The sequence below is a fragment of the Chaetura pelagica genome, unplaced genomic scaffold (genome assembly GCF_000747805.2).
Source record: "Chaetura pelagica isolate M959 unplaced genomic scaffold, ChaPel_1.0 scaffold39, whole genome shotgun sequence".
In the NCBI taxonomy this organism is placed as follows: Eukaryota; Metazoa; Chordata; class Aves; order Apodiformes; family Apodidae; genus Chaetura; species Chaetura pelagica.
In genome coordinates this window covers 1301054-1315197 of record NW_009954614.1, presented here as the reverse complement: position 1 = coordinate 1315197, position 14144 = coordinate 1301054, and the positions used below count along the sequence as shown (strand labels likewise).

Genomic DNA, 14144 nt, shown 5'->3' with positions numbered 1-14144 from the left:
GAAGGCTGCTAGGCAGCAGCTGCTCTGTCATTTCATGGTTGCACCTCCCTTTAGTAAGCCACAAACAGTTCTTTCCCTCCTAGGGTGCATCTCCTGCAAATTACTGTCTGTAACTCCAGGGAGAAATTGCTGTTGTATGTTGAACTAGATTTCAACAGGAGAGTGTAGTGAGATGTCAGGGGGTGTGCTCTTCCCTTTCCAGCTGAAGACAGAAAACCTTTCTTGGTTTTTGTTTTTAATCTAAGTGAGCTTCATTACAGTGAAAGCTGCTTAGTTCAGTCTTGAAAACTGTGTAGTTGCAACTTCCTGGGAGGAGCATCTTTCTTCTTTGGAAGTATTTTAGGCCCTCTGCCCACATGCTCCATGCTCTGGGCATCAGGCTGTTCTCAGACATAAAAGGACAGAGTAAAGCGTCTTCACAGATATCCATCCCCCCACCTCCTACAAAACCTGAAAAGGCAGGAGGCTGTTTTCAAGAGTTCTGTTAGTCCTGAGCTGCAGTATTTGAGCCCCTACCCTCCACTGTGACATACACTTAAGTCAGAGTTGTATTTATCACACAACCTGGAAAAGAGAGATAGAAGCTGAGGGCACAGCTCTAATCCCTCAATAAAAGTAATCTGTGTGCCACTCTGCTCTATAGAAGGATTCTGGTCTTGGTTTTGTTTGGTTTTATTCCAAAAATCCAACTGACCAGTGTGTTTAACCTGATTATAATTTGCTTGATTTACACCCCTAGCTTAAACAATTTACTCTGACTTCATCTGAACCTGTCTGGCAGCAGAATGAGAGAAGCAGGGGTTACAAGCAAATCCCATCACTTTATCTAGCTGGAGATCTACTTTATTGCAGGCTCAAGAAAAGCATCTGGGCAAGAAACTGCACTAGAGCAAACCAACGATGCTTCCAGACACATTTTCAAGGTTCCTGAGGGCCTCCCAAACATCCAACGTGCCACAAAAATCCTTTGCAAGGTGCAGATCCTGTTGGATGTTTTCTCCCCCACTACCATCACGCCACAGTATCCAAGAGGCTCTGGATGTAGACTCCACAAAGCAGGGCTTGGCATACAAAACCCAAGTGCTTTTCTCAAGCTTTTACCATCCAAGAAAAAAAACCACAAAGCCACAAAGTCTAAACCCCAAGTTTACAGATGCAGGCATGTGGTAACAGGCAACTCCCAGCAGACCCTGATGGACACCAACTATCAGGGTCTCAACATTGCCACACTCAAGCATTTGCAGTGTCACAGGAATAGTTGACCAGGTGACTTGAACTCTCCTTTGATAAGATCTGACTTCATGCTACATTAACACTGAGAAAAATAGAACGCTTAGATAACATATGATGTGGCTTTGTTCACCTTGCCACCTCTATTTAACAGTTTGAAATACTGTTATTGGCACCTACTGGTCACACAGGAGAATAAACAAACCAGAATTTAGTTTCAATTGCAGGGTTGACCGATCAAGCATGACCCATAAAGCTCATCAAGAACAAAGCAAAGTTAAGTGTAGGAAAGCTGCTCAGGAGTTTGAAAGCTGAGAAATAACTGGATTTTAGCAACTTCAGGTCTGAAGATAAGTGTCATGCCCTCAGCTAATTTGGAAAGGAAGGAGCACAGATTTACAAAACAAGCTAGCATTCCCAATTCTAAAAGCTAATCATCAGCTTTTCCCTAAATTGTCATCTTCTGCCTAGACCTTTGATTTAAACACAGCCAAAAATCTCTGTTCCTCACTGTAGTAGTCATATGTAAGAAAAAGTAGTTTCTTCTTTATTAAAGTAATAACTGATTTTAAATAAAAAGTGAAGACACGGAGGTTGGAAGTCAAACAGTACAATCTAGAAGTGCTTAAAGAGAAACCAGGTTCCGGGATCAGGACCTGCTCAGTATAATTACTTCTGACTGTCCCCTTTTATGGCAGATGTCACTGCTCAAACTGTTAACTTCATGCAAACCAGGAAGGAAACTTCAGGATTCAAATCCTACAGTATTATAACTTCCAGCTAAAAAGCATATTCCAAATTCTTCCTCATGTGTAAATTAAAAGAGAAAGTGTTTATAAGCTGCACCAAGTTTAGTTTATTACTTTTGTACTCCATCAGATTCACAGTGAACAAGATGCAGGGCAGAAAGGATGAGTTCAAATTTATTGAGTTAATTTACTCAGCTTGCAGATTTACATATTGGAGAAAAAAATAAAAATCCTGAGCCCTGTTTACCTGATGTCATCCCATTCTCCCTGCTTTCCTTCCCTGCTCAGTAAACCAAACACCTTAAAACTACAAGATAAGAAAGGGGAGCAGGAGGGAGCATAACCAAAAGCCAGTTAACACCTAGATTTACCTCAGAAGAGGTTCGAATTACAGAGGTCCTAGGTGACATTTTGGCCTTTTCTGTATCATTTTAGCCAGTATGTCTGCTAAAATAAGGTATAGTGTCTCCCCACAGACACAAGTTACCTTTATTTTCCACACAAGTAGAGCGGAAGAAAGGTCAAGAAACGTGACTGACAACAGAGCTCCAGAGCAAGCTGTTCTACTCTAGAAGCCTGTGCCCAGTCCCCTGCCCAGCAGGGAGGCTGCAGGCACATTATGCAGCTTCCCTACATACAATCAACCAGCACCACAGTCGGCAACAGGGACAAAAAAAAAAACCAACAAACTGATGCAGCTTAAGTTCTGCCTTCCAAAAAATTACTCATATCTGCCCTGGCAACAAGTAATTCACTCTTGAACTAGGAGTCCCATGACCTGCCTTTCTCCAGTTAATAAGCTCCTTCACCCACACTGTTCCAGCCCCCTGCTCTCTCCCTTCTTCACAGAACTGTTCCTTGACAAGTTTTACCCCAAGCCTTGTAATAGCTATTACTGGAAGAAGCCCCCAGTAGTTTTGTCTGTGGTTTTAACTTCCAGCTACACATTAATGCACAGAGGAACAAAGGCACACAATGACAAATCATGTTCCTGCCCATTAACAGTGGCTGGAAAATACCAGCCTTTCTTGCCAAAGTTTCTTGCTCTTCATTCATTTTGATGATGAAGGTTTCTTCCTTTTAAGAATCTTTCTTTTCTTCTTTCTTGTAACCAAGCACCTCTTGGGGTCATTGCAGGGCATCACTTCATTTTAATTGCAAGTTCAACATCAATACTCAGCTCGTATTTCAGCAACTCAAGTTTATCTCGACTTCTTCCAAAGCGAATGATAATACATTGCTGTGCAATGAGCTCACATGCAGATGTAATCCAGAGTTGAAGATTTCATCGAGACGCTTCCCTTAAAGTTCTCTTTTATTTTTGTCTCTCCACAGCTTTCTTCCCTCTACTGAATGGCACAGGGGAAGCCAGCTCAAAGCACAGTCAAGCTCCAAATAGTCTTCTATCATAACATGCTTCTCAATATGAGATTAAAAGCTTCCTTCTCCCTGCTTCCCTCAAGGGAAAGGAAAATCAGTCAGTTTTGTGGAAATCCTTGGGAGTGTACAGTGGGCAAAGACACTCTAAACACTAATGTGGGTTGCTGGGTTCAGAGTAAAAGGGATATAAAAATTAAAGGATGGAAAGAACTTATGATGCCAGGATGAACCAGATAGATTTCACAGAGACTAGGTGCCTCAGCACTAGAAAAGCCACCTGCAGGCCAGCTGGAGCCATTTGAATCAGATACCAGTACACAGACCTGCATCAGATAAGCACTCTGATCTACAGCAAGTTCCCAGTTACTTGACTCTTTACCTTTGCTGGCCAGCTTGGCTAATGGTGTGGGCAAATGGGAACATCAAAAAGAGACAGCCTCTCATTCACTGCTCAGTCCTTGCAGTGCAAAGGCACTGCCACTGGAGCAACACCTACAGGCTACCAGAACACTGGTGAGACTTCAGGTTGGGTGTGTAGGATGACAAGTCTTATAAGAAACTGACCTAATACACTGGCTGGATACATGGCGAGGTACAGAAGACAGGTGTGTTCCAGGCTGAAAGACTGTGAAAGACACATAGCTCAGAAGAAGAGAGGACGTATTTGAGTTTCAGAAGAGATGATGTAATGAAATTGAAAGAAAATTTCAAGACAAGCACTGGCAGCTGCTCCTGTCCCTTGCATTCCTGGCAATTCTTGAAAAAGAGATGGCAGAACTTCTGTTCTAGACTGGGAAAACCAAAAAGAAGCACTGAAGAATACTGAAGTCTTCATATGGAACAGCTTCCCCCTGCCTCCCAAATAAGCTTAGTTTGATTATAACTAGTGGACATACAGCAGGCATTCATTTTATGCAATTAGTCTAGTGATCCACGTTATTCATAAGGCCAGACAAGAGGATTCACAAGATTCTCTCTGGTCTTAAAATATATCCAGCAAAGAACAATCTGCCATTGATTATTTAAAAACTAATGCCCTATTAAGGCTCTTCCTTACCACCACCGCTCCCCAACTTTGAGTTTATATAATTCAGTACACAAAATCCACATTTCATTTTTTAGTTCAGGAAGTTTTGAACAAATGCCTTTACATTAACATTTCAGATCATTAACCAAATGGAATAAATACGTCCCTCTGCAACAGCAAATGGAGAAAGAAGAGAGGAGGTCTGTGCTTGCAGCCAGTGAGTTCTGCCTTGAATGGAAAGAATCTGAGCAAGACATTTTCCACAGATGTTCATGGAAAAAAACATTTCAGAGCACTGCCACATTTCAAGCCTATTGTGGCAGGAAATGCTGCAGCTTCATGTGCGCAGTCCCCAGCACATTTATATAAAGCTTACAGGCCTCCTGCCGTTCAGATAGATCACACTGCACAATGCATTTGCACACTAGAAACCCCGCCTTGAAACATCACCCAACTCAGAGAAATCTGGGAGGCAGTCAAAATGTAAGAAAGGATTTTCAATCCTAGCAAGCCTCCCCATCCCCTCTATCAAGAAGGGGTCAATAAAACCATCCAAGAAAGAAAATCTTCCAATGATTAAAAGCTTCATGTAAAATCCTTTTAGGGCTTCCTTCTGCTGAAAATGCTGCTTCTGTATTGATCACTTTCCCATGGCATCCCTCATGGTGCAAGATGAAAAATTATGTCAAAGTCCAGGCCTTCAAAGCTGGGAGGAGACTGGAATACCGTCTATTTTTCAAAGATGTACTGCCTTATTAAACGTGCCCCCAGCAGTCATAACAAAAATGCCTTTCTGTTACATTTTGAGAATCCCTAAAGGAAGGAAAATTGTTAATGAGACAATAGTACTATTAGGGACAAACACTCATGAGCTCATCACCCATTTAACTCAGGATTTAGCAGAGCAATGCTCCCCAGCTTCTAGTTACCTGGAGAGGTGCATGCCCTTCTGCCTTTTTTCCGACCCTTTTCTGTTAGTATCTTCCCTCCAAACTTGGGGAGAAACAATTAGCTACCTCAGCAGTTCTGCCTTTCACCACTCCCATTAGAAAAAACCTGGCATCAGCTTCTTTTTCTGAAGAACAAGTCTGACAGCTGCCTGTACCACAGGGTAGAAGACGAGGATGTGATATCTGAGCTGTGCTTTTATAGCTGCTCCACAACTTTGCCATTTACCTCCAACTCCCTGACTCAGTCACGGTTTGCATTAAAGATATTACACCACAGCAAACAAAACCAAAATAACACTCACAAAACATCTGTCTTGCATACCTGATTCAAAAAAATATTCCAAATAATAATTCCACAGTTAGACTATTCTAACTGTGCTCATCATGTGTGCTCACCATGCCCAAAGACAAATGTCCAGCAAGGATATCCAAGTAACAACTGAAGGACAAAAAGTTAATCCACCAGTTTAAGAAAGAAAGGTATTATTTCAAGTCAGATTTTGCTACATGCCAAGATTATTTTGGGAAATAGATCTCCAGTAAATTGTGCCTGGGATCTCATTTCTCTCTTCATTCTTTTCTGAAGAATGAAAGGCTTTCAGGGCTTCAGGACCACCCATTCTCCTGCTCCAGCCTTGCTACTGGAATTCACATGTCCCTAGAGCACTGCTACAGGCTGCCTTCCCATACTTTGCCCTATGCACCAGAAATGCTGTCTGTGTGAAGGGACTGGGAGTAGAGAGTGACAGCAGAACAAAGTCAAGACTACAACATGCACGTTTTCCTCCCTTGCATAGCTCACAGGTTTTTCTCTGAGCCATGGATATTAATAACATGCCACCAAAGCTTTTTGGATGGCAGTTCAAAGGGACATAATGCAAGAAATGTTGGGAGAGTCACCAACCAGCACTTTTGTGAAGGAAAGCCTCCACAAAAGAGCTTAGAGGGAAGGGGTTTGGGACAGATTTCATTCTTGCATCACCACTTTGCAAATGCTGCTCTCCCACTGTGTCTGACCCAGATATCAAGAGTAATAAGGTTAAAACTATAGCCCATTAAGCCATCTTCAGAAGGCAAGGAACGTACAGCAATATTCAGCTGTTACAGTGCTTCTCTAAGAGGCACTTGGAACATAGGCAACTAACAATCTTTTCAGAACAGTAACTTACCATAAAACTAAACAAAAAGCCAACCAGAAATTACTTAGAACTGAGAGAAGCTTTGAGTTCAATATCCGCTCTCTGGACAGCTTAGGTCAGGCTGCATCTTCATTAGGGTTTGTATCAAAATGCTACATTTCAAAGCTACTTACAAAGTGGTGGCCTCATTCCAAGGCTGTCCCCCTATGTCCAGCCCTTGTCCTTTTCCCAGTGTGCCTAGGATAAGGAAGTGTAGCTTTCAGAAATCACTTCATAGAGAATTATTACCTTGGTTATGGATGCAACCAGAAGTCAGGCTGCTCTTTCCTAATCAGGGACACATCTTCTGAAAACCCTACAGTCCCCACTACTAATAAGCAGAATAACTTATATAAGAACAAGGCATGTGAGGACAGACCTTTTCCCAAGCTGTACTTGTCAATGGGAACAGGGGAGTGCAGAAGGTTTGAGATAAAGCAGATAACTAGAGAGTTCCAACAAAAAATGTACCTTGGGACTACACCAAGAGCTCTTCAAAACTGCTCAAGAAGTCACCAGCTTGGTTTATCAAATCATGAGATGCACCCCTCATTCATATACACCACCATCATAACAATAACTGTGTGGTACTTCTTGCACAGCATGACAGGAAGTCAGAGTTAACATGCATCTCTGAGGCAAACCAACCCTGTGCCCCTCTTCTATCCCCCCCAACAATATACCAGGATAGGAATGTTTCTTTAGAAAAATCTCAAGAGGCAGGCTGTGTTACAGCTGAAGGTGAAGGTTTCTGCCAGGATGTGAGGAACAGGATGCACTTCTGATACTGAAATTCACCCAAACTTGTGGAGCTCTGTAGTCCGTCCACAAGGGGCCTCTAAGGTCTTCCCGCAGCAGGAAACGCTTGCTGAGCTGGCTGAAATGTTACCATTACCTTGACCTAACCACTTTCTGCAATTACATCTGCAGGAAGGTGTGTTCAGGCAATTTAATGCTATGCTAATCAAGTCTGGTTTGGAACAGAAGTCTAGTTTATATTAATGTTCTTCCATAGCAGCCACTACCTAACAGCAATCCAGCGATAAAGCTGGCACATATGGCAGCAGTTGTTTCATACTGAGAACCAGCAGAACCATAACAGCTGCACAAGTAAAGAAAAACCCAGAGGTTAAGATTACAGCCAACTCATTAAACATCTTTCTGTAAGCAATCAATAGCACACAGGACACAAATACCACCAAAGGCAAAAAAGGTCTCAGCCATCGTACCATTTGGAGACTGCTCCCATGGTCTAAAGAGTAGGTATTTCTCTGAGACCAAGAAACCCCTGAGAGCCCAAAGAACTCTCTCCCTTTCTGGCTGATATATACAGCTACCAGATTCTATACCAACCTGACGTCTGGAAGTCTATCTGGATAGGGTTGGATAACCCATTCACTGCTTCACGCCACATGCCACCCCCACCTGGAGACCAGGCAGTCACCACACAGCGATACAGCCCAGCATCAGAAATCTGGGTCTGATACATCCTGTAGCGGAACTCATTCTCCTGAACTTTCTCCAGCACCACACCATCCACACGAGTCTGGTCTGTCCAGTCTTCCAGCCGCACTACTGAATCCTGGTTCAAGGAGATTATGCGAGTGGTTCCATTGGGATTTGACTGATCTGTTAGCGGCTTCTCAGCTGTAATGAGGACAGAATACCGTGGCGTCTTGATGTTTTGCGAAGACACTTTGCATGTCATCTCAAAAGTGTGGCCTGCTACAAAGAATGGCTTCAATTTCACAGCTTCCACTGTAAGGGTGTAATCTGAAGAGGGAAGGAAATAAGCAGCAAGAGAGCAGTTAATAAATACATCCTACTATTTTTGCAGTACCTTTCAATTTAGAAGATTACAAATAAACAAATTTCTTTTTTTGAAGAGACAAATTCCAGCACATTTATCTAAACACATACAGACATTCCAGAATGCTACTCAACAGCACACACACACCAGTACACACAACAGTTTGGGTCAAGATGCAAAGATACAAACGAATACCAAATACTACGCAGATAATGCATACACAGGTCATAGCGTGACAAGACCTCCAGGACTTTTTTATTCAGGAGTAAAGATATTAGTCAGACAAAATTCAGAGTCCCAATTTTAGACTGGACCTAGAAGAGCACCCTCAGCAACAGGGTACAAAGACACTGCTGAAGTACTCTTGACTAGTGACAAAAATTGCCACTAACTGAATTGGCAGCACATCGTGTAGCTTCTTTTATTTCCCTTGAAAATCCATCCTAACTGCAGTCCAGACACATTCAGCTGAACTCCCATGATGAGCTCAAAATGCATTACAAAAAAGCTGGTGATAACACAAGTAGTCTCCATCCCTAGCACACTCAAACACACCTCTGTGTTGAAAGGGTTTGGTATACTTCTGTGTCCATATGTGTTCCTTTCCCTTGCTTCTCATGCATTCACCTGAGTACAAGCCCACCAGAGGCCCTGACACTTCCCAACAGCCCATCTGGCTTCAAGAATGCCAGCAACACTCAGCTGCTTTTCTTCAGTATTGTCCAAGTCTGCCAACTCCTCAATCCCAAGGATCCCTTAATTGCAGGGTTAGGGAAAATTATACATCTAGGAGGATAGCCCCAAGACACAAACAATACGACCTCACAATAAGAAATTGAAAAAAATAGGAGTGACCGAAATCAGAACCAGATAAAAGGAAAAGGAGTTGCCAGTTTCCTGACACTGTAATGAAAAGACATCCCACATGCTCAGGTTCTTCCTAAGGAAAGCGTGTTGGGGCAGAACACACAAGCTTACAGCTACTTCCCAAAATACCAGTATTGCAAGAATTCAGCCAGTTCCCTTCTCCCCCTTATAAGAAATGTGTAGGCATGTTAAAAAAAAAAAGCCAAAAACCACAACTACACAGATCACCTTTATGCAAGGTGAAACTTCTCAGAAAAACAGAAATAAGCAATGGTGAGATGGTTACACATTTCCAAAAACAGAACCAAATACAGTAATAGTTATGCTCTCCCCACAAAAGCAACAAGATACTTGTCAAGATTACATTTTGCAGTGTTTTGCCTTCAAGCAGCAGTTTTCACAACGAGTAAACACAGCCTATGAGATGAGAAACCCAGTATGACAACTTTAAATCAGTACTCTATAAAGCAGATCACAGTACAAAGCTATATAAAGAAACAGCAGGAGCAGGGAAGGCTCAGCTGCTTCTGGTGGTCTCGCTGAGCACAGAATTACTTGATACTCTACACCAAGCCCCCACAAACACATCCATCCACTAAGGAAGTGCGAATAAAGGAGTTGCACATTTAGGCAGTCGGTACAATCGCAACTGAAGTTGCACACACAGAGTCATTATCTGCTCCCTTGTGTGAGAACTCATAATGAATCTCATTCTAGACTTCAAATCCATTTTTTCCTCATTCTGTGTCCATACAATTCTGGAATCACCCTCTTCATAAGGCTGCACCATTTAGAAGCCTAGCACAGACCAGCTTGCAACATATTTTAAGAACCTAGTAGACAATTATAATTTTGCCCTAAAAGCAGAAGCACAAAGAGCTAGCTGTACTTCTCTACCACACTTTACTGATTTCTAGGCCTTGTGAAGAGGCTGTGGACAAAAATCCCTCCCTCCTGATACAAGTATTCTTTGTGTTATTTATCTTCATGTCAAAGCACTGGGTCCTAGACTGCAAAAAATATATCTTGCTTTTGGTGTCTCATATATATACTTAAAACAAATACATTCATATGATTAGAGTAGTACAGATGCATCTGAGAAGAGATAAGTCTTCCTACTATCTTGCCTCCAAATGCCTTATTTTAGCTACTCCCTGAGCCACGGGTCAGGCAGCAGTACAGAGGGGAATAAACTTGTCCCTAGTTAGGACAACAGAGCAAGTTTTGTTCCTAGACATCCTTTCTTGCCTTTTAATTTGAGGGCAACAGAAAATGCTGCTTTTACCAATTAGTTTTGCTAAAAAAAAAAAAAAAAGGGGGAGAAATGACTAGTGGTACCATGGGATAGCAGCAGAAATAGTCATCTGTCAAGTTTGTGGAAAGAACAACTGAGGCTCAGAGATGTAGCTGAAGAACAGTGGTAGAATTCAAAAGGGTTAGAAAATAGGATCCTGAACAGAAATCAGGGAGAGATATTCTAATGAAATCTTTTGATTTCAAAAGAAAAATCTTTTGAAAGCATTTTAAAAGCCCAAAGCTCCTTAGGTTGGATGAATACAAGTGGTAGAGGCACCTCCCCTTATGTGAGATTATAAGAAACACAAACGAGAATCGAGGAGACAAAAAGGCAGCACATACAGGTGTTGAACATTTCTTGTTGCAAGAAAGTAAAAAAGATCAAAGAAGCATTTCAGAATCTGCAATAATATTAGAGACCTGTGTATGTAGTAAAACAAAACAAAACCACTACAAAAAAAAAGGCCCATATCCTATCAACTAAAAAGCCTGGATCGACATTTTAACAGTAGGGTTCTGTGCCAGAATTGTTCTCCTTCAGTAGCAGCAGACTAAATGCAATTAGCACTACATCACCCCTACCTAGAAAAGCATGTAGTTTTCTCCGCATGTAACAGTGCATATTATGGGAAAGAAGAGAAACCAAAGATTTGGCACTTAGGTTAGAAATAACAGTAATCTGCAAGAAAAGTAAAGTGGGAAAAGAAAGTTACTTCATGCTTCCTATGTTAACAGAAAGTACTCTTCAGATCTGATTCTGTAATATGAGCCAGAGAAGTCAAATAACACTTTGTTCTAAGAACTGCGTCCTAAGATCTCATTACTAATCTTTTAAGAACTGCAAAAGATAGAATGTCTGTGACTTGATCACCACTCTGCATACTCACCCGATCATACACACACCTGTAATCCCATGCAGAGTCTCACCTCCTTTTTGTAAAGCTCAATGAATGAAAAGCACAATAAAACACAGCATAGTCAGCCATATCCAGAAGGCTGCGATCAACAGAGTTTATGTTGGAAAGCATAAGGGAAGAGATCCTAAGTAAACCATACCCAAAGCCGAGAACCAGTTCAGGCACTACTCCCAGACAGAGGGCTAGCAGCAGAAGAAATTCCAGCCAAATGATTCAGATAAAATTTGAGTAATAAACTGTACTTTGGAGCTTGGCCGTGCATGCCTCTGCATTCCATCACTGGCCACTCCAAGTGGTTCAGCCACACTATAATTCTCTTACTCTCTACCACAAAGTGCATGTTCAAATTCAAGACTACTTTCTGGGTAGTAACCAAGAGTTTTTCCTAATCTAAGGCAGTAAATTTGCTAGAGAATCCTTAAAAGGGCAAGGAGACTTCAGCAAATAGCAGACCCTTTCCCCGCACTCCACTGACTCTGGCTGGAAAAGCAACACAATGACCATTGCAAAGAGTAACCTCAGAGCCTAATGTCTCGTCAGCAGCTTCAAGTAACACCATCTCAATATTCATAAAGCCTTCTTCATCCCTCAGTGCACTAGCTATATTGCAAGTACAGGGAATGCAAGAGACATTAAGGTAATGACAGCTTTGGCTTCATAGGAGAAGATGACTATACAACACCCTGAGGTACAATTGTAGCCCCAGCAGCTCAGACACCAAGAGCTCTGAAAACACAGCAGGTACACTAAGGCTAGCACCGCAGCCTGACACAATGATGTACAACACAACAGCTCTCCCCGCTGCTGCCACACACTCAACTAGACCACCCAGACTAGCCTGCTCCTCTGCCAAGCAAAGAGCATGAACACTTCACCATCACATAGCCATGGGCCCCTGGCTGGGGCTTATAGACCCAACACACTTTCTTGTCCCTACAGCCAAACTGGCATATGCACCTGATAGCCTGGTGCCATGGCTATGAGTTTCTTTGCTCAGGAGGAACTTCATGTCTGTACTATGCAGTGTCTATTATACACCAGAAATGGTGGTGGCAGAAATATCACCCGTTCTCTACTCGCAGGACTTCCTAAAAGATTAAGATGCCTTTGTTTCCAGCTACATGTGATGCGAGGGCCTGGGCAAGCATTTAGGACAAGTAATATTATGGTAAATACGATTATTTTGCAAACCAAAGACAGAAGTATTAACAAAACCTCAAATAATAGTTCCTTTAGGATTTGGATTTTCAATTGAAACACAATGTTCTCTTTTGTAAAGAATTTCATGCAGATCCAGAATTGACAACACTGGTTTAGGAAATAAGCACCAATTCTGAACTCCATCGCAAACAGCAACCGTGTTTTCAACACAGTCAATACTCACACTCAAATTAATAAATAAAATGGAAAATCATCTACAGAGCCAGTCCAAAAAGTCTTCCTCTCTTCCTTTAAACCCTTTATACTGACTGGAATTTATATTCTAAATGAGCAAAAAATAACACTATAATTGATGCTTTTCATTTTTTAAGTGAGGATAAAGATGCTTCTTCTGTCACCTTGGTGGAGGAGAGGGCAGAAGAAAGAGGAAGAAACACATCAGGCAAACCATGACAAAAACAACGATGATCTATGATAGCAACTGGCTGCATTTTCAAAGCTGAGTAAGCAGAAAAACATGTGAGCATTATTGGTCCCAACAGAATAAAACAGAAACAGAAAAAAAAAAATTAAAATGGGCAAACATACAACTTATTATACAACACACACAAAAGGGACTTTGACATCTTCACATAATGCTTACATTTCAAGCAAAGGCTTCCTTATCCTGAACACCCCTCTGTGCTGACTGACCTACAGAAACAACATAAAACCATTTCTCCTTTCTCAAAATCTGGGAAAAAACTTTTCCGAAGATGGATTTCTCCAAAGTCCTCTCCTCCTCCCCAGGCACTGCTGTAAAGTTAACACAGGCAATGCAAGTAATGAAATAGCTGGAAGAAAAGCCTCTATGTAGGCACAAGCTATCCAAGGAAGAGGCAAATTTCTGTTCTCTCCTTAGGCAAACACGTGGGAGCCTGGCTGCTCGATTTTATAAGCACTGGGAGCAGTTAGGGACACAAATCACCAGAGATACTTGTCAAAACAACAGTCAGAAAGCAGAGGCAGTAGCAGATTAACTCCTTCATAGTTGCTGGCTAGAGCACTGGGCTCACAGCCGAGTATGGAGCTCACATGAATAGGATATGGCAGGGGACAGGGGATGTAGAGAAAGGGGCTAGACAGCTGAAAAAGCATGGAGGAGGGTGTGTCAGGGAAAAGAGAAGGGGAAATCAAACCTGTATATTGCCCCTTCCTCACTATATACATTTAGCATGCTTTTTCAGGAGGACAAGGTGTTTGTAGGAGAAATCACTTTCACATCATAAATTCCCCAACCCCAACTTTTGCCAACAAAATGTACTGTTCAGCATGGGGACTGTAACATTTACATGCACATTGCAAAATAAGCAGAGTTTTTGGAATAAAACCAGAAACAAGGGAATGTTCACACCTGTCATGGTTTGTTTTCCCTCAGAAATGTCAACACAGACTGAGACTTTTCAACTCCAGCTGGTCTCTCTAGCTGCTCCGAAGGCAATGATCCATTACACGTGCATGCACATACACACACACACTCCGTGCTGTGGCATAACAACTGAACTAATTGTGACCAGCATTAATGAGAGATCTCATTCCT

The 14144-nt window shown here is 42.0% G+C and overlaps 1 protein-coding gene across 1 annotated transcript in view; it reads right to left on the bottom strand.

The window, feature by feature from the left end:
- PTGFRN (prostaglandin F2 receptor inhibitor) overlaps nt 1-14144 on the bottom strand; it is a gene marked incomplete at its 5' end in the record, with an annotated part of 37126 nt that overhangs the window by 11621 nt on the left and 11361 nt on the right. Inside the window, one exon of the mRNA XM_010005484.1 lies at nt 7868-8287. Coding sequence (XP_010003786.1) covers nt 7868-8287 — 420 coding nt within the window. The remainder of the gene's footprint in view (nt 1-7867; nt 8288-14144) is intronic.